Source organism: Pieris napi, chromosome 9 (assembly GCF_905475465.1).
Source record: "Pieris napi chromosome 9, ilPieNapi1.2, whole genome shotgun sequence".
NCBI lineage: Eukaryota > Metazoa > Arthropoda > Insecta > Lepidoptera > Pieridae > Pieris > Pieris napi.
The window spans coordinates 5,785,331-5,809,983 of NC_062242.1; the positions used below are offsets into that span (position 1 = coordinate 5,785,331).

Below are 24,653 nucleotides of genomic sequence, written 5' to 3' on the forward strand. Positions count from 1 at the left end.
TTTTAACTCCATAAGTCTAGGTATTAAGCTCCACAATTATTAGTTGCAACTGATTTTTGTCTGCCCAAAAAACTCTTCGTATTTTCATAGAAATCAGTCTGCTTTCACCGGTTTTCACAGAGGCACGCAACCCATACCACTTATTAAATAAAGTCAACGGAGTAAATAAAAGTTATTGCATTTGGAGAACAAAATTCCTTTAATTCGTTATTTAACACACCTTAAGCCTTAAAGTCGAACATCTCGAATCCCTTATAAATATTATTAACCATTATATTAAAATTTTATTGTGTAGTATATAAACCTAACATTTTCATGGGAATATACCATTTATGAAAATATTGTAATTTGTTAACATTACATTGAATTTCGGATCAAGGTAACAATATGTAGATAAATTGCTAAATAGATATGTTATTTCTCAACAAATGGAATATTAGGAAGAGATTGAACAGTTTTTTTTGTAGAATCCAAATATTTGAACAATAATAACATAAAGTGAGATTATTATTAAATATCCTTTTAACACTTATTAAAGTACTAGGCATATTCTTATAAGATATTGGTGCCATTTAATACAAGTGATTAATCTTCGATTATCTAGCCGCTACACGAAACGCCCATTGAAAAATTTATATTTCATTTCTTTCACTCCTTTGTAACGTGTTGTTACATCTTCAACACTACGATTAATCGATGGCAAGCGATCTTTATTTGTTTTCCGATAACTATCGTTTTACTTACTATATAATATTACTATAAACGTGTCGAGATTCTATAAAAGATATCAACACCGTAAGCATCGACAACAGTTTGTGCATGAACAATTAACAATAAAATACAATATTCCGTGGAAGCACATTTAAAGTTAAAACATTTTAAAACACACCGACCTCAGTCGATACTAAACTATGATAAGTTATTGTTCCTTCGTTCTACAGTAATAAACCTATTATAAAATTAAATAGAGTGCTGAGTCAAAAATCTTAGGAGTAGCTTTTCAACAGAAATCTTAACACTTAGGAACTTACTTAGGCAAACTACTAATCATACATTTTTATCCTTACATTTTGAAAAACGTCTCAGACATACATTAACAATAGCCATTGCATTAGATATAAAACACAAAAATCATGAAAAAATGTCAATTTTTCAAGTATTTGTTGAACCGCATTTTAATAAGATATTAATTTTACGTAGACTTATACTTTCAATCACAATACAAGGTCAACGCTGGATGCATTTTTAAATAATTAGTTCTTTACTCAACATTATTAAACGAAACAATATTTTATTTAAACTTGTCTATACGCTACCGCAAACTCTTCTATCCATTTTAAGTACTTTAAAAACACTAACAAAGTTTTTATCTAAACATTTTTTAAATTCTGCAAAATAGTAATCATTTTTCGTATTAGAAATGGATTATTTATAAAGTTAGTAGAAGGTGTAAAAAATAAGTAAAATATTATAAAGTTCCAGCTTTAAAATTCATAGAAAATAATGAAAACTAGGTTAAGTATACATTTTAGAAATACAGATATGTATTGGCACTTAACTAAATAATTGTCCTCAAAATGTAAAACACATTGGGTTACAACCGTGTATGGTATAAAAAAGGATGCAAACAAATTATTCATTGCATCAAAATCTATTATTTTTATCCTCTGATATCGAACTGTAAAATAAACTATACCAATAATTATACTTAATGCTAACAGTGATATAATTATTGACATGGCAACATACGCGTCAACGAGAAATATTTAAATATTTGTGGCAGTAATTATTGTGTGAATTCAATTTTGATGGTTTTGTACGATTTACTTTTGAATTAAATTGACTAATTTTACACATGATTACGTTTAGCTATTTGAGTTTTTTTTAGGACCAATGCAAACAATTATTCAGTAATTTGATAAAATGTATCATTCGAACTACGCAATACTTTCAACGGAAATCTCTCTGAAAATCCACATTCGTCACGCAATTATGATATTTTAGTCGTAGGTTTCAGACTCTTGCTGGACCAGCTTGAATCTACGTGGACTCTTTACAGCGATAGAACCATGTCCGTCTAAGGACAGACGTCCTTTCATCTGTAGGTATCTGTAAAACAAAAATATGTCAGAAACCAATTATTTCACGTCAACAATTTTATGAATATACTCACCTTTTAATGTGGCGAGAAACAAGTTTTGTCGGACGTTGCTGCCACTCATCCAAGACTTCCTTTGGAGCTAGAACCTAAAAATAAAGTAATTTAGTTTTTTCACTCTTTGGTAAGCGACAAGCTTGTTCTTAGTAAACTATACGTGTTTATAAGTGTAGGTACATCTAGCTACAATGCAAGATTTACATAGCGACAATGAATTTTTGTGTTTAGCCTTTAAGGATATTAAAAATTACATTTGTCTTCTAAATGAAACATTCCAAAACTTTATCTCTATAAAACTTGCAGAACAGATTATATCCGCCATTTTTACAAACAAACGTAAATTCGCTTAATAACTATTCTTTTATAACCGAGTTAGCCACCAAGACTGCCGTTTTGTGATCTCCCCGGATAATATGCAATATACCTGATCTCCTTTCAATCTGTCCAATAGGGTGACGCAGATGACAGCCGCCTTAATACCAGCATGATGAGTAAGTGCTGCGAAAGCCAACGACTCCATTTCTATATTCACCACACCCGATTTATGAATACTCTCCAAATATTCCATTTTATCATTTTCTGTGAAGTCGCAGAATGCACCGTCTAGACGACCTTGACCTGAGTAGATATATATAATGAGTATCTATGTAATTTATTATTGACAAAGGAGGCTAGTAAAATTAAAAATGTGCTTAAGACAAAAAAGACTAGTAAACCACTAGAAGCCAATTGACTTAAACTCTTAGTTGCGTAGATCATTCTTATCAATTCCGAAAAAATAATATGCAGATAATATATAAACTCTTTGAAAATGATCCAATTATTCCGTTGACGCAGACAAAAACCATTTGACCACTTAGAAAAGGCAGGTCAAGGAAATTTTTTAAATTGAAAAGCGTGCGGGCATTTAAAGTAAACAGGTTAAAAGGTTCATCGTACGTTATAGTACTTATTGTTAAAGAACAAACGGGCAGGCCTTAGCTGATTTTAAGTGATAGGTACCGCCACCCTAGCCGATCACAATGTCAAAAGGGTCGAGAGTGCGTTGTTACCACATTTTCCTTTGAAATAATATATATGCACATCATTAAAACTATCCAACGAACTAAGTATTCGATATTATACATTTACGTATGTTTTGTTTTTTACCAGATCTATCCTCTGTGTCTAGTAAAATATGCTCTCGTTATTTAACCATATTAAGCTGATATAATGCATATATGTTATTAAGGAAGGAAAAAGCTGATAAAATTTAGACGTTTTAATTAATTACCTTCATAAAAATCGTAAGTGCACATAGTTTTGCCTGTCACTGTGTCATAAGGATCCTCCGGATCTCCCATAGCCTTGAGTTCTCGTGCAAGCCTTCTATCCAATTTTGCTGGTCTTTGAAGCGTCTTTCCAAGAACTGTCTGTAATTATTTAAAAATGAATATTTTATTCACTCACTTCTGCTAGTGAAGTATATTTAAAAAAAACTACATGATTCACGTCATTATTAAAACTGTTTCGTGACATTTACATAAAATAATTAATTGAGTTCTTGAAACAACTGATGCTTTATTATCGACTTATATTAATTAATAATATGTAAGTGAATAATAAATGTTATAGTTTATCTGAAATATAACTTTTAGTGTTCATACCACGGTAAAGATGTCTCGGTTACTTTGTGAACAATGTCAATAAGGATAAAAGTAAAAGTGCTGTTACTTAAGATATTAAGTATTTAATCTAACAATAAAACAAGTTCAGTTATAAAGACCTTTAAAGAATTGCGTAGGATATATACAATCACTTTGCGAAATGTCGGAATGTTATCGTTGGCCCTGGCACTGAACTGTACAGTATGTAATGACGAATGTAGACCCGTAAAAGTAAAAATGTCTTTATTTAGTGTAACACGATATAATGCTTTTATCGCAATCTATACGGGAATTGATTTTCTTATCTCGATAACATAAAAGCTTGTATACAACTGATTACGTGTAATGGGTTTTGATTATCATATTATGTACCTATATAGAACATATATAAATCACCGTTTATATATTTAATCGTATTATTATTTATTTCATGCTAGAAGATAATACTTTTGTACAAAATAATTTGTGCTATTTTAAAAGTTATATTTGTAGTTAATATTATTATTATATTTTTAATTTCTTATTAATTAATTAGGACAATTAAACTATAATTTTAACCTGGATTTTACTACAGAAACAATTTAGTTTATTGGTAATTACTGTTTAAAAATAAAGTTTATTTTTTATTTTTCATCATTTTAAAACAATAACAATATTTAGAACTTACTATAATAAATAAATTATTCTGTTAGACCATCCCATCACTTTATTAGTAAATTTACTATAAACCAGAATTAGCTATTGAATATTCTTTTGTGTCACTTTCAAAATAAATAAATGTGATATTTGACAAACCGTCTTTTAACTAATTAGGGCTTTTAATACATTTATGAATAAGACAGTTTTCTAATACGATAGTCTAAATAGTTATATTTTATAACCTTACCAATTCATTAATATCTTACCAATTCAAGGACATTACGAAGTGCTCCATCGACGACTTCCTCTGAAATGATCACTGTACCACCCTCATGACCGATACCGCCACAAGTCCCTATCCTGAAGAACACGGGGTCCCGAACTTTAGCGTGGTACATAAGCTTTATGACTTCGTGGAGTAGAATGCCCACTGATGGAATTCCCATACCATGCTGCAGGCAAGAATTTTTATTTTAAAAGATTTAACACAATATGTTGGTACAATAAATTAATTTCAAAATTAAATAATTTATCAGAAATCGTTTTCCGTCTTACAATCGTAAGGATTGTGTCACCGTTTGTCTAAACTGGTTTTACGATTTTATTTATTTTAAGCCTTAATTTAATTCCTGATACACTTATTATCTAATTACCCTATGTGTTAGTAAATATTTTTTTTAGTTAACATGTATCAGGAACCGTCTCTAGTAAAGACCTCCTCCATTGCTTGCCATGTTTCTTTGTCCCGAGCTATTGAGTGCCACCCGCGACTTTTTGATGTCATCAGCCCATCAAACGTGCCTCTTTAACGTAGCATTTGCCTGGTGGGCCTCTCCATGTAGTTACTGTTTTTGTCCACCTGTGATCTGAGGCACGCTGCATGACCCGTCCATTCCACTAGAGCATCAATTGCTTTCATCTCTGATCTTATTGTTATTTTTATGTGTCTTATCTTGTGTAGCTTTTTAATGTTTAGCTCCTTGCCATGCGTCTTTGACATGTATAAATATTGTTTTTTGTTTTATTTGTAAATATCCATGTTATTTAATTGCTTGTTTTGAGTGGTATAACGATGATATCCTTGTAGGGCTTTGATCTTTCGCGATGACCAGCTGTCTTGAAAGATGTGTTTCTTGTATTTTGGTAGGTTCTTTTCCTATTTTTGAGATTTTTTTGAGAGGGGGTAGTGTTCGTTGCTGTGCCTTCCTGGTGTTGTCTTGTTGTTATTGTTTTTATTTTATTTTTATTTTTAACTTTATTAAGAAGTTTAAGGTGTTGTTTTTACGATTAGTAAGCAGTATTTTTAATACAAAGCAAATTTAAACAATCATTTACCAATGTTATATGTGTTTGTAATGTTTAAGTTTATACATCGTTTATGTAACCATTTCTTTGACGTGGACAATGCTAATGAATGAATGCATCCCACAACACACAATATAAATTGTTGACTCGTCTCAATTACATAAAACATAAGACAATCAAGTCAAGACAATGAAGCAGCTCATGTATCCCAATTGAAAATATCAGCGCGATCAAATATTAAATCAGTCATACTTAGATTAATAAATAAAGAACATTAAGAAATATGTATGTACCTAAATGGAATTTTTTCAACTATCGCAAAACTAATTATGTATTTTGATACATATTAATACAAAAATCTATATTATCAACAATATAATATTATTATATTAACAAATATAAATTTTATACTAAAATATTGTATTGTCAGCAGAGTGAACTGCGGCTCTCATTCCTGAGTAACCTCTAATGGGAAATCATTCGTCTGAGATACCAAAATAGTCCAGATTTGTCAAGGACAAAATGCTAACCAGATACACGTCAGCTGACCTACTTGCAATATATAAAAGAAAAATGATCAAAGAAACATATACAATGAAAGGGTAAGATCGATAGAAAGGTTATAGTTATACTTCTTATTTATAATGTTTGTTGGTACTTCGCTAAGTTGGGGTAATTTTCGGTAGTCTTTATGTGGAGTAAACGAAATTGAACAATGGTAGCTTCACTTCTAATTGGATTTACGAGTGACTGAAATATAAATTAACTTGATTCTTACACTTATAGACAGCACAGGTCCAACTTTATACATAGAGTAGCGGTAGGAAAAATGACTGATGTCCTGCAGCGTAGTCCCGCATGGCAATTTGTGGCCAATTTCTGCCATTATGTTGTAGGCAAACTGCTCCATTCGTTTGGGAGTTCCGCCCATGCAGACAAACTAAAACAAAAAATAATTGGACCAATGGATTTTATTTAAATTTCTTGATTTTTTATATAGTAACTGAGAGATATATGAAAATATTAAATATTAATATGGAAGGATTTTGAATTTTGTAGACAATGCAATCGATCACAAATAGACCGTGGTTTATCCATAGCATATAAAAAAGGAATCCGTTTGCCAGATGTCTACCATATATCATCCAAAAAGAACAACGAAAACTAATTCATTATTTTTGCATATCTATATAAGTCTATTAGTGTAAAACATATAAATTTCTAAGTCTTTATGTCTGCTGTTTCTTGGTTCTTGTTTTTGTGTTACACAAACTTGTTTCATTCTCAGTTAGTAAAGTACCTAGTAAATGTTAACCATCATGAATAATAATACCTTAACATCCCCAAACATCTCGACCAAGTCATGGGAGCCACTTCCCAACGCCAGGTGGTACAATATGTCTTGATCCATGAGTTCAATATTCGGATTCCGGAGACGCACCGAGCCATCCGGATACCTATATAAATAATATATTATAAAACAAGATGAATCGATTCCATATCAAAACAGTGGCGAATAATTATTATTTTCACGATAGCGTGGGTTTTATTAGCTCAATAATAATATATAAACAATAATATTATTTTAGATAACAGTTTTATATTAATACAAATAATACAAAACAATTTATGTATTTTATAATATTTTTAGCTGTAATTTTATTTATAACCTAACACCATCCAAATTGTCGACCTCCGGGTAATTTTGGGTAAATTCCTCTTCGTAAGTCGTTCGATGTGGCTGATGATTTGAACTGTCCTGGTAGATTCCATTTTTCTCACCATTGTGCTTCACGCCATTTTCCACGGCCACTCCATTTAAAGACATATTTAAATAGTGAAGCTGTAAACATGCAATAAATAGATAGATTATTTTCATTTATTATAAATTTAATTAATTAAAGTTATTTTAAAACAGGAAAATAAATATCTACTTGTGCTCTCTAAGATACAATAAGTATATTATTTCGATACCTCTTTTTATTAAACGATTTAATAAATATTTATATAATGATTGCATAAAAATATATTTAGGTATTGTACTTTTTATGCAATCATTATATAAATATTTATTAAATCGTTTAATAAATATAGGTATCTAAATAACCGAGAAGCATAAAGTAGGTATTTGTGCCTGTATTACTTAACTATGTAACAGCTCACTTAAATCAAAATTTATTGATAAAAATATATAGAACGTCTTTAACGTTTTAGTTTTAATTAATTAATAATTCTATTTAAGTTGTATATTTTCAAATATTATCTCAAAGGACGTTATAAAAAATGTGTTGAAGCAGACTTCAAAATAAATGCGACATGAAAATAAAAATAATTTCTAAATACTTACCCACTTATTTTTCTTTGATTGTTATCAGCGCAATCGACGTGTTGTTACGGAGAGCACAATATGTAATGTGGTTAAACAGCTAGTCACTTGTGATTACGTTATTGTGGTACTGTGGTAACCATTCACACTTACAATGTGCTGTTCAATAACACAAAAACAATTTATGAAGCTTTGAAAATTACGAGAAATGCGAACATGTTTTAAATGCCTCCTTTGTTTTATTCGAATTTATTAACGAATTTGGTCAATATGAATGTAAAATGTTATGACCCAAACAATTAATTAGTTCTTTATATTTCCCGTAATAAAGAGGATAAATTATATTCTCTATAATGTCAATTTTTGTCGTACAACGTAATATTGTATCTAAATATCGAAATCGTAATGATGGGATTATCCCTATGTCATGTTTTATTCAAGAGCTTTTTGGGTATAATTGTACATAAAAGATGACACAGTAACATACACAGGGTAACAAATCAAGCTGTGCTTTCAGGTCATCAGTTGATTAATTACCAATTCCAATCAATACTGGTTAATAAGATTAGAAGTATGACACAGTTACGTAGGTACCTGAATGTACCTTTGGCACAAGTAATCAATGAATCTAACGTTTTTAAAACATATATGACATTAAGAGGTCGTCATTTGCGTGATAATCGATGACGTGTTTAAATCCGAACTGCGTATCACGGAATTTTTAGATAAGTGCCTAAATTTAAGTTTTAAAATACGATATTCTTGAAACACGTTCGATTACGTATTTTTATAAAACGTTATCAGAAGATACAATAAATATTTGACGCAATACGTTTATACTTTTTTTACTTACATATAAACATATACTCGTAAAACCCTCAATAAAGCCATATTTGTAATAATTTACCGCTTATGTGTTTCATAGATATACCAACTATACTATTCCTACTTGAATTAAACTAGGTTAGAAGGAAAATGGGGTCAAGTCAAGTTCACCCTAGATTCTAGTATTATAACTAGTCTAGATATCTTATTGTTTACTTAATCGAAAATGTAGTACTATAGTTACGGGATTAAAGCATAACTTAAAGTTGACTTAATACATAGTAGGATATTATATGCTTGCACCATTTATAGTCGTAGTATAATGTGTTGTAAAAGTATGAATAGTTGAAAGCTTAATACTTTTCAATTATTCATACGAATATTTGTGCTTGGAAATTTGAAGGTCGTTATCATTTTCTTTTACAGCTTTTAATATTGCTTCCGATAACTTGTTCTATTAAAGTGATTCTGATAAAACTGAATTACTCACTCGTCACGAAGCTCATCAGTATCGAAGGACATCGTTGTATGCAATCACTACACTAGATTGTAAGATAATTATCTAACTGATGGTGGATCGATGAGTACAGAGAGCAAACTGGTGCGCGGTTTACGGGGAGTCGCCCTGTCGGCTGGGTGCGGACAATGCGTGAGACTTGCGCAGAGCGCGATAAGCTTTCCACGTTCATATATAACAGAAAACTGAACGCTAAAGCAGTACATTTTATATCAAGAAATTTTTCATAGGGAGTTGAAATGGCTAGTTATTTATTAAAACAGATTGTACGGCAATGGCATATAAAATGTTCTTGTAGGATATCAGAGTTTCTTGGCACGTTCATCTTAGACTAAGACGCGTTCTTGTTCCGGTTCTGTATAACTGTAAACGATCATATCAATGAAATTACTTATATATTATAATTTATCGTTGCTCAAGTACAAAGCAATCGAGTAACTTAAAATGATTCATAATTAGAAATGCAACACGCAGCCGTGTCGCTAACAAGTGATTTGTTCCAGACGAGGCTATTAGGTAAAAATAATAATCATTCGTATGTGAGGTACTATTTATTGTTTAGATAATTATATATTAGGTGGAATTTTAAATAATACAAAAATGTCAATGCGCAACATTTTATTAAGTTTAATCCACATATACACAGGAGATTGAAGTAGTTGTAAAGCTACACTACCATTGTTCCTCAGAAAATACAATTATCTAGCTAACAAAATGACTAATCTTATAACCTAAAGAACTCAATTGAGATTTTAAAGCTACAGCAAAAATTAATCTAAATTAAAACTATAGAAAATTGAACTTATTAATCGGTAATTTCCTTTATTTCACATTCACATTTTCACATTACGTAGAACAAAAACTAAAATTCGATATTTCATAATGAATAACCTATATGAGAATATTTGATTTGCTGATTTATTCAAAAAAATCACTGGCACGACTAGTATTATTATTTATAAAACTTAGGGCTGGAACCTAAATTCATATATAAACAGTGGTTTACTCGGTTAGATGTAGACAGTAAACTCGTATACCTGGGGTTATAGGTAATCAATATATCTAAATTATCATAGCAGCCAATTTTTATCAAAAACAATACGAAAACCATCATTAAATAAAAAACCTTTCTGGAAACTCTGACACCCGATTAGTATGAGATGCACTATTATCAGCCTGGTTGAAGAGATACAAATATCGGGATTAACCATACATGAGGGACACACGTTTAAGCATTTTCGAAAAAACAAAAAAGGTGGCAAAAATATACAAAAGTGGCAAGGATGACAAAGTTTGACATTTTGACATTTGAATAAGGTGCATACACAAATGCCACTAAATGAGACACCAATTATTGATATACATTAAAACATAATTGGCAAGAAAAATTAATTCATACAATTAAAATATTGCAGGAATAACGTATAATACATATTCAAGAAAATCTGCATTTTAGCCTAAAAGCCATAATTCGACATATTTTTTTTTTATAACATAAATATACAATACAGATTAACACTTCTTAGAAAAATTCAGACTGTTGATAGCCTCTAATATGTAATGTGTTAAATGGCTTAAACTTGTTTCTCGAACACAAACCTAAATATGTTTAGGAAGAGCTAAGAAACATAGTCTTGAAACGCCTAAATTTAAATAAACTAGACATATTTAGTCATAATTCATAAAATTATGCTTAAATTCTTGAGCATTACCTAGGTAACACTGAAAATGTTTAGAAAATGAAAAACGGCTTAATGTAGAAAGTTGCCAATACTTTTATTGTTTTTCGAAGTAATCTCCGTTCCTCTCTACACATCGTCGCATTCGATGGAACCATTGAGAAAAGCAGTGGGCCCATTTTTCCTTAGGGGTCTCTTCTATGGCATTTACGCTTTCACCGCATCTTCAGGGCTCGTAAAGCGAACATATCGAATTTATCTTAAGTGCTTGGGAATAAATAAAAGTCGCAGGGTGCCAGGTCAGGACTGTATGGCGGATGACTCATTGTCTCGACACCTGCGATAGTCAAATATTCAACAGTCCGTTTTGCAGAGTGCGCTGAAGCATTGTCGTGGTTAAAGGAGAATCCTGCTTCGAGGGCGCTGCTGTCGAATTTTTTCCAAGACAACAGGCAAAGAGCGATTGACATACCAGTCTGCAGTAACTGTCCTTCCATCTTCTAGCACAACTGTCGCGAAATGACCTTTTGGTTTCGGGTTCGTAGCAATATATCCTGGTTTCATCGCATTCGACGATTTCAAATACAGCATTCGAGTCACCGCCGTGTTTCTGGTCGTAGGTTAAAGTATGGGGAATCCATCTGGTACAAAGCTTCCTGACGCCTAAATATTTGTGTAATATTTTTTGAACTTGACTCCAATGCCTAGGCTTGCCCGTATTTGCTTATAGGTTATCCTTAGTAGTCGCTGTCAAAGGACGTGCCTCACGCGGATCATCATTGAGATTGCTACGTCCACGCTTAAACTCGTTAAACCAATTGTAAATAGTGGCACGAGATGGGGCTTCATTAAGAAATGCTAATCGCAGCTTTTCATAGCTTTTTTGTTGAGTAAGCCCAAAACGAAAGTTATAATAAATCATTGACCAAAAATTCCCTCGCGTTCGGTTAATTATCACGTGTAACAAGAGTCAATGACAAATGAATGCAATATACCAAGAATTCTAAAATTTAAATTCAAAAAAAGTTTCATTAGCAATGTTTCTAACTGGCCAGTTCTAAACATTTTCAGTGTTACGTACGTACTAAGCTGACTTACCTACGTTAATTAAATAATTTGATGCCTCATGAGTCGAAAAAAACATTTTATCACGGAGTGTTGATTAATGGATTATAAACTAATTACCCCATTCATAAAACTAAAATCTTGCACTCTTTCGTCTCTTTCCCCTTAAATTGTGTTTACATTGTGATGTAACGAGACAAACGACTAGTTTGAGTGCATTTAGACTTAAGTTTATTTGAGGATTGAATATCAGACCTAACTCTTTTTGAGGCTTATAGTACGTTTATAATTTTTTTTTAACATTACACGTAGGTAAAATTTAAAACACGTACGTTAAAAATACATATTATCGTTGAAATTTGTTAAAGAATTAATTATAGTTGAGTTTTTCTAGATTTTTTTTTATATCGATTTCTATGAAGTTTCACTGGTAATGCTGTTAAAGTAATTGTTAAAATTTAATGAAAGTGTCCGAAATATATAGCAGCAGCAGCATATTTACATAATTATAGTAACATATGTCAAGTTATATGTTATTGTTCTTTTAAGTAAATACTAAGACTAAATCGGTCTTAAGTCCCATTGAAGGGTGAAATTTATAAAGGTACTTATAAAATGATGAAAGAATATACCTGAGTAAATTCTTAGCCCAAGACGATTAATTCAAATCCTGATACAACACTGTACTTATCTTAGTTTAGCGTAACCAATGTTTGTGGGTAAGATACAGAGTCGAGACTTGCCAAAACCTTATTGGATTTGAGACTGTTCACTACCTGATGCCAGGCTATCATACCAGGCCCGTAAAATTATCGTATGTGCCTACATGATTAATATAAATGTATCGATCTTTTTAATATAGATCAGTATTGTACCAACACTCATATTTAATAGTCGTGTCCTGAAGCCTCGTTTTATTACAATACACTGAGTATTATGGCCATACGAATACCAAATAAGGTACACGTATATTGGTTATTAATGATCGAAGTCATCGTATGTACACAAAAAAAAATCATATCATATATAACACAATAACGATTATTATCACACGGTTAGGATCCTGTGCTAAGTCTAGACTCTGAATCTTACCCTACGAGCGCTCTATAAATTTCAGCCTAAGAGAAAGACAACGGTGGTCCTAATTTAGTTTTTACAAATAAGTAGGTAAATAATTTCGTAAGCAGAGTATTGTGATAAGTTACTATACTAACACTGATATGCTAAAAATCAATATAAGTAGTTTTGTCTAGGGAATACAGCATGTGGCTCTTTGTAGTTTGGGTCCGGTTGGTTGCGATAACGTCGGGCGATCCATACAGCGAACAGCTAAAACATAGGGATACATATAAGAATTGTTTCTATTTCTACTTTTTATAAACTGCTCTAGCGGCTATGAAGTTAGCGGCATCGTGTTTCTACTCAAAAGCGGTTTTTTTATAAAGACGTATTTACGTAATTTTACTTTCTTATGACGCAGTTAGTTAGATGCCCCTAATCAAAAGTTTGCCTTTTTGTCTAAAAAGTTCAATTCATATTTAAAAATACCCGGTAAAAGAAAATGTAGATTGTTGATTCATGTCAATATCACTATATTTTTAATACCACATTAAGAAATCCTTATCTCAATATTATTAACTCGGAAACGCGAAAATGACGACATCGTCAATATTGACGATATTATCAGTTATTTACTTAAAAGTTAAATTAATTGAGCACATCTTTGTGTTCAAGAAAAATTGAATACGCAAATAGAGACATAGAAGTAAGACTTGTTAATTACTTGTGCCCTTTTATTTTTTTTCTTTGCGTCACTCTATTTATAAAATGGAAAACATGAAATATCGCGTTATTTACGAGTACGTCCGAATGTGTTTTTTAGTAAAAGGATCAATGAACTACTTATAATATGGCAAAAGTGCATAGATAACTATAGTACATACTTTGATTAATTAAATTATTAAAAAAATATACTTTTCGTTCCTCCCATACAAAACGCCAATTTCATATATAAGGACCTAGTATAAAGAATGTCTTCACGGTCAATTATAGAATGCTTCACGAAAATGAAGTGTAGTCATTATTTGAGTGAGCTTGCAGTTACAGTTAAGCGTGTTTATTAAGTGCTAATAGCTTAAGCCTTTGTAAAGGGGCCCATTTATCCACCAAAATATAAGTTTATCTTAGGGCCCATTCACGCACCAAAATATAAGTTTATCTTAGGGCCCATTTATGCACCAAAATATAAGTTTATCTTAGGGCCCATTTATCCACCAAAATATAAGTTTATCTTAGGGCCCATTTATGCACCAAAATATAAGTTTGTCTTAGGGCCCATTTATCCACCAAAATATAAGTTTATCTTAGGGCCCATTTATGCACCAAAATATAAGTTTATCTTAGGGCCCATTTATCCACCAAAATATAAGTTTATCTTAGGGCCCATTCACGCACCAAAATATAAGTTTATCTTAGGGCCCATTTATGCACCAAAATATAAGTTTATCTTAGGGCCCATTTATCCACCAAAATATAAGTTTATCTTAGGGCCCATTTATGAACCAAAATATAAGTTTGTCTTAGGGCCCATTTATGCACCAAAATATAAATAATCTTCATATTGTACCATGTATCTGAAAATACTTTGTTACTAAGGCGAATTATACACTACGGATTTCTAGCGCAATACAATAAGCCACATGCGAATGTTAGTAAAAGGTGCATGCACAAGTTATGTTACACGAAACCATTCCACCTTTGATTAGTCCACAAAGCATTCAAAGAAACGCGCTAGGGTTAGCACGTGGATCCTTCTGATTGCGATACCTTACAGTCAACCACACACCCAGAAACTGCAAAATCCATTACAATATTAGTAAAAATGGTTGTTAAACACAAAGATCTTGTTAGCTATGTAAATTTATTTACATTTATAATATATTCCAGATATTTATTTCGTTTCTTCGTTAAGAAATGGTATAGTTCATCGAAGGAAGTAATCATATATTTTCGATTATTAAGTTTGAGTCAAGTCATAATTATTTTTTATTTATTAATGATATTAATAAATAAAATTAATATCATTTAAAGAAAGTTGCCAGCATCATTTTGTTGAAAAACCACTTGTGTTCTCTATCTCAAAAACAATGAAATTAAAAATGTGTCTTTCTGTCAGTTGGTTAGAAATGGATATTATATGATTATGTCTTCCTGCACAGAAGCGATATTTTGTCACTTTTAATCTACAAGCCCATTTCCGAATACTTGTAAAGACTTTTCTCTTGTGGTCATAGATTTTAAACAGAACAATTCTGTTTGTGGGCACTTAAGATTCATGACTACCACAGTGTGCCTGACTTGTGTATAAATAACATGCCTTTCACAATTAAAAATACACAGAGAAATAATTATGTAGATTCATTGTATCGCTTGCTGCTACAAAGAAGATACTTTGTAAACTTCTATAAATAAAGTGACAGGATTGTTAAATATTTGAGATAAAATCTGTGTAAATAACAAAGATACTCTTATCATAATATATCATACTATTGACACAATTTAACAGAATAAATTAAACTTAAATTTCCAGAATCAAGAAATGCTTATCTAAAATTACTACCTGCCTACCATACAACTACTACTTAGGTAATTTGGTTAAGGCAAAATGAGGGATTCCTCAACAATATCACCTGTATATATTATATTATGGTTTACCAGTATTCTGCATCAACAGGTAACTAATTCAAAACAGGCTCTTATAGCCTAGTAGTTAAAGCCAAATAATTTTATTTCCTCAAATTACACAGTGAGGCCAAGAAGTGGGACTATGCAAAATAAATTAAATATGTTACCTCGGTAAAGCTGAAGAACAGTCCAATTCCACCACACAGTTTAAATGCATAATCTATGGTTTCCTTCAGCTTCTCCATACATGGCTCACATTTACATTTATCTGTGATTGTCATGTGGTTACAGCAATTTCCCTGAAATAAACATACAACTAAATATACAACATAGATAAATACAACAAATATTTAAAAAAATTGATATAATGTATGCTGTGTACCAAGGGATTTTTCTTTTTAAGGTACACAATTGACTTTTGTTTATTCAGTTAAGGAACAATAATATAAACTACAGCAAAAGGTCCACAGGCATCAAATCTTCATACACAATAACAGCAACAGCTGTTTTAATAATGGATTCTAACTTAAAGAGTATGTTTTTTTTGTCAAAACATATTGTATTTTAACACATTATTTGTCAAGTCTTGACTCCGAATTTTTCCCTATGATACATAGAAAGCAATTAATATTAAATAATATATTCTAACTATCCAACATATTCAATAACAATGTTTAAATTGTCTTACATCAACAACAGCACATGAAGGGTAATCCAAGGTGGCATTTGGTGCAATTGCTCTGCTTTTAAAGCTGCAACATTGGAATCTCTCCTGCACTTGCTCCTTCATATCCAGATCAACTGAATTCCATCCCTGAACATAAAATTTTACAAATGTGTAGTAATGTAAAAACAAATGAGGTTGTGCTCAGGTAAAAGAATAATACCTGTTGTGCCAGCATCTCTTGCTGGTCAGAATTAACTCCAAGACAAGCACAAGCAATTGAAAACTGCACCAGAAACAAAAGAAATAAAATCACCATGTACTGTTATATTATATTAAGAAAATGTATTGATATTATTATAAGACGGATGTAATTAGTGTTTTAAATTATTACATTTATCTATTAGTATATTAATCACAAACCTAAATGCCAATCTCTAATTATACAATATTGAAATGTTACAACAAATATTTTAAAGGTATAAAAGGAATAAAAATTTGATTCATTCCTATGTGTTTTGATAGGCATGATTTATTATTACCAAATATATTGCACAAAAAAACCTATCTCACATGAATAAAAAGGTTCTGTGGCAACTGAAACATTAGTGTAGATCTCAGAAGGTGTATTATGGCTTGGTTCATAAAAAGGATACAAAGAATAACATGACTTGATGATGCTTCACAGCACCAGCTAAACCCAGTAGTGATATTAGAATTAGTAAAATTCCACAAGCCATTATCCCTCCAACTATAGGTAAGGTTGTTAAAGCTGAAGCCTGGCCATAGACAGCTACTGATATAAGAATTGAGGCCACAACCTGTTAAATAATTTTATTAAGAACATTAAAAATAACAACATAAATATATAAGTAGGACAAAATTAATCGCTCCTTACCACATAGAGAATGTTTAATGCTATAAGAGCATTTTTAGAGCACGTAAAACCTCCACACATATTGAACTTGACTTTCACTTAATCGCTTATTATATATATTTATTTTATTATATTAGCTGTTACTTGTATGAATTGAATACAACACAACAACAATTATTTAAAAATAAAACTGTCTTAGCTTAGGACTAACTGTTAACTGATCTATAAGTTTTATTTATTTTACGGAAAATAATTTTGAAAAGCTTAACATGAAAAATAATTATTCAATATACTTATGTCTTATACTGTTATGGAAATCAGAGTAAACAAAATTTCTTGGCGAATAAAAAGCACAGACTACATATTATTAGTATGTAGTATGTACATCAGACACTAAACCGCAGGCAAAAACAAACTTTATAAAGTTTTCAAAGATAATAATTCAATGCACAGAACTACACAACTGACTACGAATGAATGAAGCCAAAATGTATATGTCACCGTAAAATTGTAAACACCGTTAGATTGTAATCTATCTCGCGAGATTATAAACTGTCGAAAGATTGTGAACCTCAACGAACTGCTTACAATTTAACGTATTATTATTCGTATGATTAGTATCGACACAGTAATAAAACCTCACTTTACCAAAATTTGAGTTAAGCCCTTGTGTTACTAAGGGAGCAATATTATTTTTCATTATACACTCACTGACTCATATAATATAATTTCACTGCACGAGGAATATTTTTCATTTAAATCCAGTTAGATGTTATTGTCCAAAAATCAAAGAACCGTTGTGAATTTGACTAGCCAGTTATGTGCTCATGAGAAAACGCTGAAGAACGTCCATGGAAACCTAGAAAATGAAATTGGACATGTTTGGCAGTTATGGATAGTCGAATGAAGAGTCAAAGGAAAGCGGGACTTAAGACTACAAGTTACAAATTCTACTTTTGTAATGAAGTTGGACTCTTTAGGCGGCGGTCTCGCCTAAAGAGTCAAAAGTATTAGAAAAAAAATGAAAGAGGTCACTTGAAATAAATAGTACGAAATGTTACACATCTGATCAGTGTTGCCAACTGCACCGTAATTACGGTAAAACACCGTAATCAGCAAAGATCTACCACCTACCGTACGACTATAATAACGGTAGCAAAATACACCGTAATACCCATTGAAGGTCGTATTTTTTTTTAATATTGTAGATATACATGATTATTGTCTTTTGACTAAAATAATTTTAGCGAGTTTAAGTGTTTATTTTCATCAAGTTAGGGTATTTTCGTTATATTCTACTGACAACACTGTTTTATGCGTCGGGGAATCCCCCAATAGCGTGATTCCAGCTGGAAGATATTACGCCAACGAATTTGGTGGACGTGTATGTATTGAATTTTGATAAATACTTAGAACTTTTTAATTTACTTAGGTTATTTGTTTCCTACCTACGAACTACTATATCTACTATACGTATATTGTACGTCTTAGGTATATTTTGTGTTGTGATCTGAGTTTTTTATTAACTTTTAAAGTATGGCCATAGGCCATACAGCAACACGAAACAACTGTATTAATTTGAATCCAACTCCCTCTATGATTAAAAAACATAATATTATAAAAATATTGAAACAGTTTACAATTTTACTTGAAACTGGCATAAAGTTAAAACTATTGCCATAAAATTAAAAAAAAGGGTGCGTGTACTTATGTACGCGCGTAAGAAGTTATACTTCTTTGGCATTATTAAAAATAGTTTTTGATTGCATGCAAATAATTAATTACAATTAAATAATCAAAGACTGGAAAAGGAGTCATTATAGTCAATAAAGTACAGTTTACATTTTAAATAAATAAATATTTATTATTATTCTCTTACATTAAGTGTAATATAAATTCTATTATTATTCGAATGTTGTTTTTAAATTATATCCAATGCCGTAGCATCTTCCGTGGGCAACTTCATTCTGTTAATTTTGTGTCACGGTGCGCGCGCATCGTAAAATTTCACTCTCATAAATTTTTTATAACGCGCCTAAAGAAGTATAACTTCAAAAAAACAATTTACAAACAACATTAAAAATATGTCTCATTTTTCAACTTTAACTCTAAACATAATATTACAAAATTAATAAGGTAATTATAGCGTATTTCAAATATAAATTACAACATAATTTCGGAAAATCTACTGTGTTTTTAGAAGCATTCTACCAGCCGCTAGGTTTCAGAGTTGACAGCTCTGCATCTGATCGCCGATCGGGATCTTTGGCTTTTTAGACAACAAACTCATATAACGATGCGGAGAGATTTATTAAAAAATTATAAGATTTTTACTGAACCTCATACAATTACTACTGCTTAATAATATATCCCGATGTCGATAATTATATGGATCATTTTAACAAAGCAGTCTGCAGTCCCCCTGGGCCTGGACATAGAAGAAACAAGTTCCAAATTATCTTTATAATATGTAGTATCGTATCACAAATACTTGTAAGTATATTGATTTTTTAGTTTAAATAAAAAAATACTACATTTTAAAGAAAGTTTTGTTAAATTTGGTTAATAGAAGAAACAAGAGACATGATGTATATTATTAGAATTAAATATCTATTTTTCGAGTTGTTTAACGTCAAAAACTTTTTAAACGAACTTGCACACTTTAACGATCTCTTATCTAATATGCAATGGGCATATACCTACCTACATAGACCAGTGCAGATAGCCTTTAAAAAAAATAATCGATTATGGAAATAATGGATTAAAATCAATTTTTGTTCGCGATTTTAATGTTATAAAATAATCGATTCTTTTTATAATTGAAACTGAATCATTGTCGATTTTTCATCTGCCACCTCCAGACATTATGTCTGATCTTTTATAACCCGGACCCCGAACTATTAGGGATATTCGATATACATCGATGTTTACAATACATTGAATAGATCCGATGCTTTGAAGATATATTAATATACTCGATGCATTGATGTGTTTTTATAAAACATCGAAAGGATGATAAAACCAGTTAATTTTATAAAAACTTAAATTTGAATTGAACACTATAATTTAAAAGTAAAATGTTACATACAATAAAAAAGACAACAAAAGTATAAAGGCATAAACTCATCTATCAAATTTCACCAAAATCTATCAAAACGAGATTAGGTTAATTTCGATTTTGATTAATCTCAAACTTTACTTTGTGTCAATTTCTATTGTTTATTTTTAATGAATAAGACCATGATAAATAAAATATGTAACGTGTTTATTTTGAAATGAATTCAAAACTTAGGAAACATCGATTATTTTTTAATCGATTTTTCAGGCTAAGAAAACAATCTATTAATAAAAAAAAGGGTGCGTGTACTTATGTACGCGCGTAAGAAGTTATACTTCTTTGGCATTATTAAAAATAGTTTTTGATTGCATGCAAATAATTAATTACAATTAAATAATCAAAGACTGGAAAAGGAGTCATTAAAGTCAATAAAGTTCAGTTTACATTTGAAAAATAAATTAAATAAATATTTATTATTATTCTCTTACATTAAACAAATAAAACACTATTTATCTTTAAAACATTTTTATTTCATTATACTATTTATTTTTAAGTGACTCTAATGTCTTCATCAGAATTTTGGTTTGTAATTTTAAATTAATCATTACTTGGTTGTGCATCTACGAGGCTTCTCCAAAACTAAAACTACTACTTGCTTCTGCAACAAATAAGAGAATATTAATTTAAGCTCTGTCCATGCAAAACTTAAATTTTTTTATAATTCATATTATAAAATTTTTAACACATTTATATTAATATAATTATATAAATGTGTTAATAATATAATTTGTAGCACATGCTACAGACCTGGATAGCAACTTTCTTTTATTCTATTTAGAGATAGAGATAATTTAAATATAATACCGGTGTCTTCCTTGTAGGTTTCTTTGGAGTTGTTTGGGGATTCTTGTTGTTCAATTCGACATGATTTTCTTTAACCTTTCTTTAATCCTACAAAATAATGAAATTGTTAAGTTATGTTGTCACTGTTGTGCACACCTTTGTTTGGCTTTTTTAGTATTCAAGTTATGTCAAAACTGATTTATTACCTTGTCATTGTTGGCTTTATTTGCTTTTGGGATATCAATTGTTTCCAAAATGATTTTATTTGTAATATCCTGAAATATATAAATAACATCTATTAATTTAAGTATCATGGTGAGTGGTTCGCACTCAGGTATTAAGGTGTATTATACCCACTGTCCATTATAAGTGGGAATGGGCTCACTTCTGGCTGGACAGAGTTTCGGTACTACAAGTGCAACATGGATGTTTTGAGGTACAGTAGAACCTCGGTAAGTCGAACATCAAGGGAGACGCCAAAAAATTCGAGTTATAGAGTTTTCAACTTATGGAGGATTTCGACTTAGGCGGATTTTGATTCGACATAAAGAGTTTGAGGTTTATTCTTATAAATTAAGCTAAATTTCAAAGGGAATCAAAATTGAACACCTGACACAAAGCAAGCAAACACGTGTTTCAATGAGTCATAAATTTATTATTGTATACTCCTAAAATGTTTTCTAAGAAACAATAGTGTACTCACATTGTCGGCAAGTTCTTAAAGTCGGTAACTTATTTTTGTTCGAACAATAGAGATAATAAATTCCAAATGATCAAGTTGTAAAGGTTGTAAAATAAAACGTTCCTATGTTCGAGATACAGAGGTCAAATTTAATTTTTCGAGTTATAGAGAGAAAATATGTACCAAAATGACTTGGAGGGACTCGGTGATTATTTCGATTAACAGAGGGTCAAGATTTCAAGTAATGGAGGTTTTGGTGTTTTAAGGGAAGGGAACAAAACATTTTTTCGAGATTTGGAGGTTTTTGACTTATCGAGGTTCGACTTAACGAGGTTCTACAATATCTCTAACTACCCTGTAGGGGAATAAAGTACTGTTGTGAGCATATACCTATGCTTGAAAGGTTGAACCTTGAACATCACCATACATCATATTTATAATTAACATTCCTACCTCGACACCATCACAATCAAACTCATTGAAATCTACTTCAAACCGTTGCGGTATCATCTCTGCCATATCCATTGTGTCTCGAGAAGGTGATGGTGGCTTTGTTCCACCTCCAGTTTTTGTATTCAATTTAGTGCACTTCCACTGATTCATCAATTGTTTTTTGTATCTTGTCCTTATATTTGCTAGATTAAATCTGAAAAATTACATGTTTTGATTAAATAATGTGGTCATTTTTTTGAGATGCAGGTACTTATTAAAATGTTTACTTCTCTGTTATTTCGCTCCAAGCCTTCATTTTCTCCTTATTAGTATTCGTGCTTAAATCTTTGTTCTCAATTATTGATATATAGGGTCGTAGAATATTTCTAAAAAGTTGCTGTAACAAACGCAATAAACAAAAGCAATGAATAATGGTTCATGTTTCAGTTTTAATCAACAATAATACTCGATAATACATACGGATAGTTAACCTCAATTGTATTGAAGCACTCAGGAAGGTTGGCACAGTTTTTTCACAAATATTTTATCATATTAATTAGTATTGATTTAGATATTCAATTTAAATCATTTATTTTAAACAATAATTAAAACTCCTATATTTGTTTAAAAGGTAAATGTCATTATCAGATGTCATGGTCATTCAAAATTCTTGTTAAGCTGCTAAGCTAAGAAATAGAATATGCGTGATGTTAGCTTCACGCATATTCTATTTCTTTTTACTTGTAGATTGTCTTATTCCCATCTCGCTCGCGCACGCTATATCACACTGCCAATTTTGTGTCACAGGTGCGCGCGCATCGTAAAATTTCACTCTCATAAATTTTTCATAACGCGCCTAAAGAAGTACAACTTCAATAATAAAAAGTGAAAAAAATTACAGTAGGATGACACCCATTATAAAAGCAGGGGAATATGATCAAAATGAAAGGAAAAATAAATTACGGTCGATCTGAGGTCGGGAAGGGGTAGGGGGGGGGAGGTTTAAGGGTAAAAAACGGTTTATCTCGATTTCCGGCAAAACTAAAAGTCCTATCGAAGAAAACTAAATGGCAAAGTTGTAGGTCATAAAAATATCTACAACTTTTGTATTCACACATTTTTCACATATTAAAATTTTTATAATATATTTATATTATATTTATTTTTTCACCTTATTTTGAATTATTATCGAAAAAACACCCTAATTTTTCAAATAATTTAAAGAAGATTCATAGAGAAGTAGGGAAGGGGATGACGGGTCTGGGCGTTACTGCATACGATTTTTTGCATTTTCTGAGAAGATTTACTATGGTAATATATATATATATTTTTTTACCATAGGAAAGTAGAGATTTCAACGAACTGAAAGCACACCAACTTTTTGAAAAAAGCTGAAATTTTGACGTCAGAATTTTCGATTGAAAATTAGGGTGTTTTTTCGATATTAATTCAAAATAAGGTGAAAAAATAAATATTTTTAATCAAATAATTTACAGTATATTTGGGACATAATAAGGTAAGTTTTCACCAAATTTAACAAAAATAAATTTTTGTAAAAGATAGAAATAAAAAAAAAAAAAGATGGTTTTTTGAATTTTTCATTGTTTTTAGTTTTCTTCGATAGGACTTTTAGTTTTACCGGAAATCGAGATAAACCGTTTTTTATCCTTAAAACTCCCCCCTCTACCACTTCCCGACCTCAGATCGACCGTAATTTATTTTTCCTTTCATTTTGATCATATTCCCCTGCTTTTCTAATGGGTTTCATCCTACTGTAATTTTTTTTGGTTTCAAAAATTATCGGCATTGGTCTAACATGTAAATTTTCTACAACAGTGGTCAGCACCATCTACATAAATATTTTTTATATAAGTACTTAATACAAAATTAAAAAAGAAACCTGCCAGAATCTATTTATTAGTAATAAGTATATTTTATTTAAATTAAGTTCTTACACCTGAAGAATTATTTTTCTATAGGTACCTATGTAATGTAAATTTAAAATTGAATGTTATGTAAATTTGAATCGTGTGCGCCTGACGGATTTAGGCTAAGTTCAGATGACCGCGCGTAGCCGCGCGTCGCCATGCGGTTGGAGCATTCACATGACGGTATATGTAGTATGTACGCGCGCCAGTGTGGCTTCAAAGTTCAACATTGATTGACGATTGACAATGGACGTGGAGGAGGCAATTTGCTTATGGATTTTATATAGAAGACTGAGACGTTACTGGGTGCATCCAATTCTATCCA

General features: G+C 31.0%; 3 protein-coding genes across 5 annotated transcripts in view; 1 reads left to right on the forward strand and 2 right to left on the reverse strand.

Moving 5' to 3' along the window:
• Window positions 1–180: 180 nt before the first annotated feature.
• On the reverse strand, window positions 181–9,532 carry LOC125052295 (uridine phosphorylase 1). 2 transcript variants are annotated; one of them, XM_047653043.1, is made up of 9 exons: window positions 8,096–8,234; window positions 7,419–7,591; window positions 7,082–7,205; window positions 6,527–6,688; window positions 4,710–4,895; window positions 3,432–3,570; window positions 2,583–2,776; window positions 2,174–2,247; window positions 181–2,109 (listed from the first exon to the last, which is right to left on the reverse strand). In XM_047653043.1, the coding sequence occupies exons 2-9, from the start codon at window positions 7,574–7,576 to the stop codon at window positions 2,001–2,003; spliced, it is 1,146 nt and encodes a 381-aa protein (XP_047508999.1). In that variant the 5' UTR covers window positions 7,577–7,591; window positions 8,096–8,234; the 3' UTR covers window positions 181–2,000. The 2 variants fall into 2 exon arrangements, with proteins under 2 accessions (XP_047508999.1, XP_047509000.1); XM_047653044.1 differs by lacking the exons at window positions 7,419–7,591; window positions 8,096–8,234 and adding an exon at window positions 9,390–9,532.
• Window positions 6,155–24,653, forward strand: part of LOC125052291 (condensin-2 complex subunit D3-like) — a 42,006-nt gene continuing 23,507 nt past the window's right edge. The window contains exon 1 of the mRNA XM_047653038.1: window positions 6,155–6,350. The gene's annotated coding sequence lies outside the window, so the exon portion shown is untranslated. The remainder of the gene's footprint in view (window positions 6,351–24,653) is intronic.
• Window positions 10,020–17,738, reverse strand: LOC125052297 (tetraspanin-13). 2 transcript variants are annotated; one of them, XM_047653047.1, is made up of 7 exons: window positions 17,407–17,738; window positions 17,165–17,329; window positions 16,732–16,830; window positions 16,533–16,658; window positions 16,012–16,143; window positions 14,916–15,012; window positions 13,371–13,489 (listed from the first exon to the last, which is right to left on the reverse strand). In XM_047653047.1, exons 1-6 carry the CDS (start codon window positions 17,464–17,466, stop codon window positions 14,938–14,940), a joined length of 657 nt encoding a protein of 218 aa, XP_047509003.1. In that variant the 5' UTR covers window positions 17,467–17,738; the 3' UTR covers window positions 13,371–13,489; window positions 14,916–14,937. The 2 variants fall into 2 exon arrangements, with proteins under 2 accessions (XP_047509002.1, XP_047509003.1); XM_047653046.1 differs by lacking the exon at window positions 14,916–15,012 and having other exon boundaries at window positions 10,020–13,489; window positions 17,407–17,734.

Coding starts and splice junctions, on each gene's coding strand:
- LOC125052297 (XM_047653046.1), bottom strand. CDS start 17,466: ATGTGTGGAGGTTTTACGTGCTCTAAAAATGCTCTTATAGCATTAAAC. Junction 16,659..16,731: donor AAGAGATGCTGGCACAACAG/GTATTATTCTTT, acceptor TTTTATGTTCAG/GGATGGAATTCAGTTGATCT. Junction 13,490..16,011: donor TGTTCTTCAGCTTTACCGAG/GTAACATATTTA, acceptor CCTATGTTTTAG/CTGTTCGCTGTATGGATCGC.
- LOC125052295 (XM_047653043.1), bottom strand. CDS start 7,576: ATGTCTTTAAATGGAGTGGCCGTGGAAAATGGCGTGAAGCACAATGGT. Junction 3,571..4,709: donor TTCGTAATGTCCTTGAATTG/GTAAGATATTAA, acceptor AAATAATTACAG/ACAGTTCTTGGAAAGACGCT. Junction 2,777..3,431: donor CACTTACGATTTTTATGAAG/GTAATTAATTAA, acceptor ATATCTACTCAG/GTCAAGGTCGTCTAGACGGT.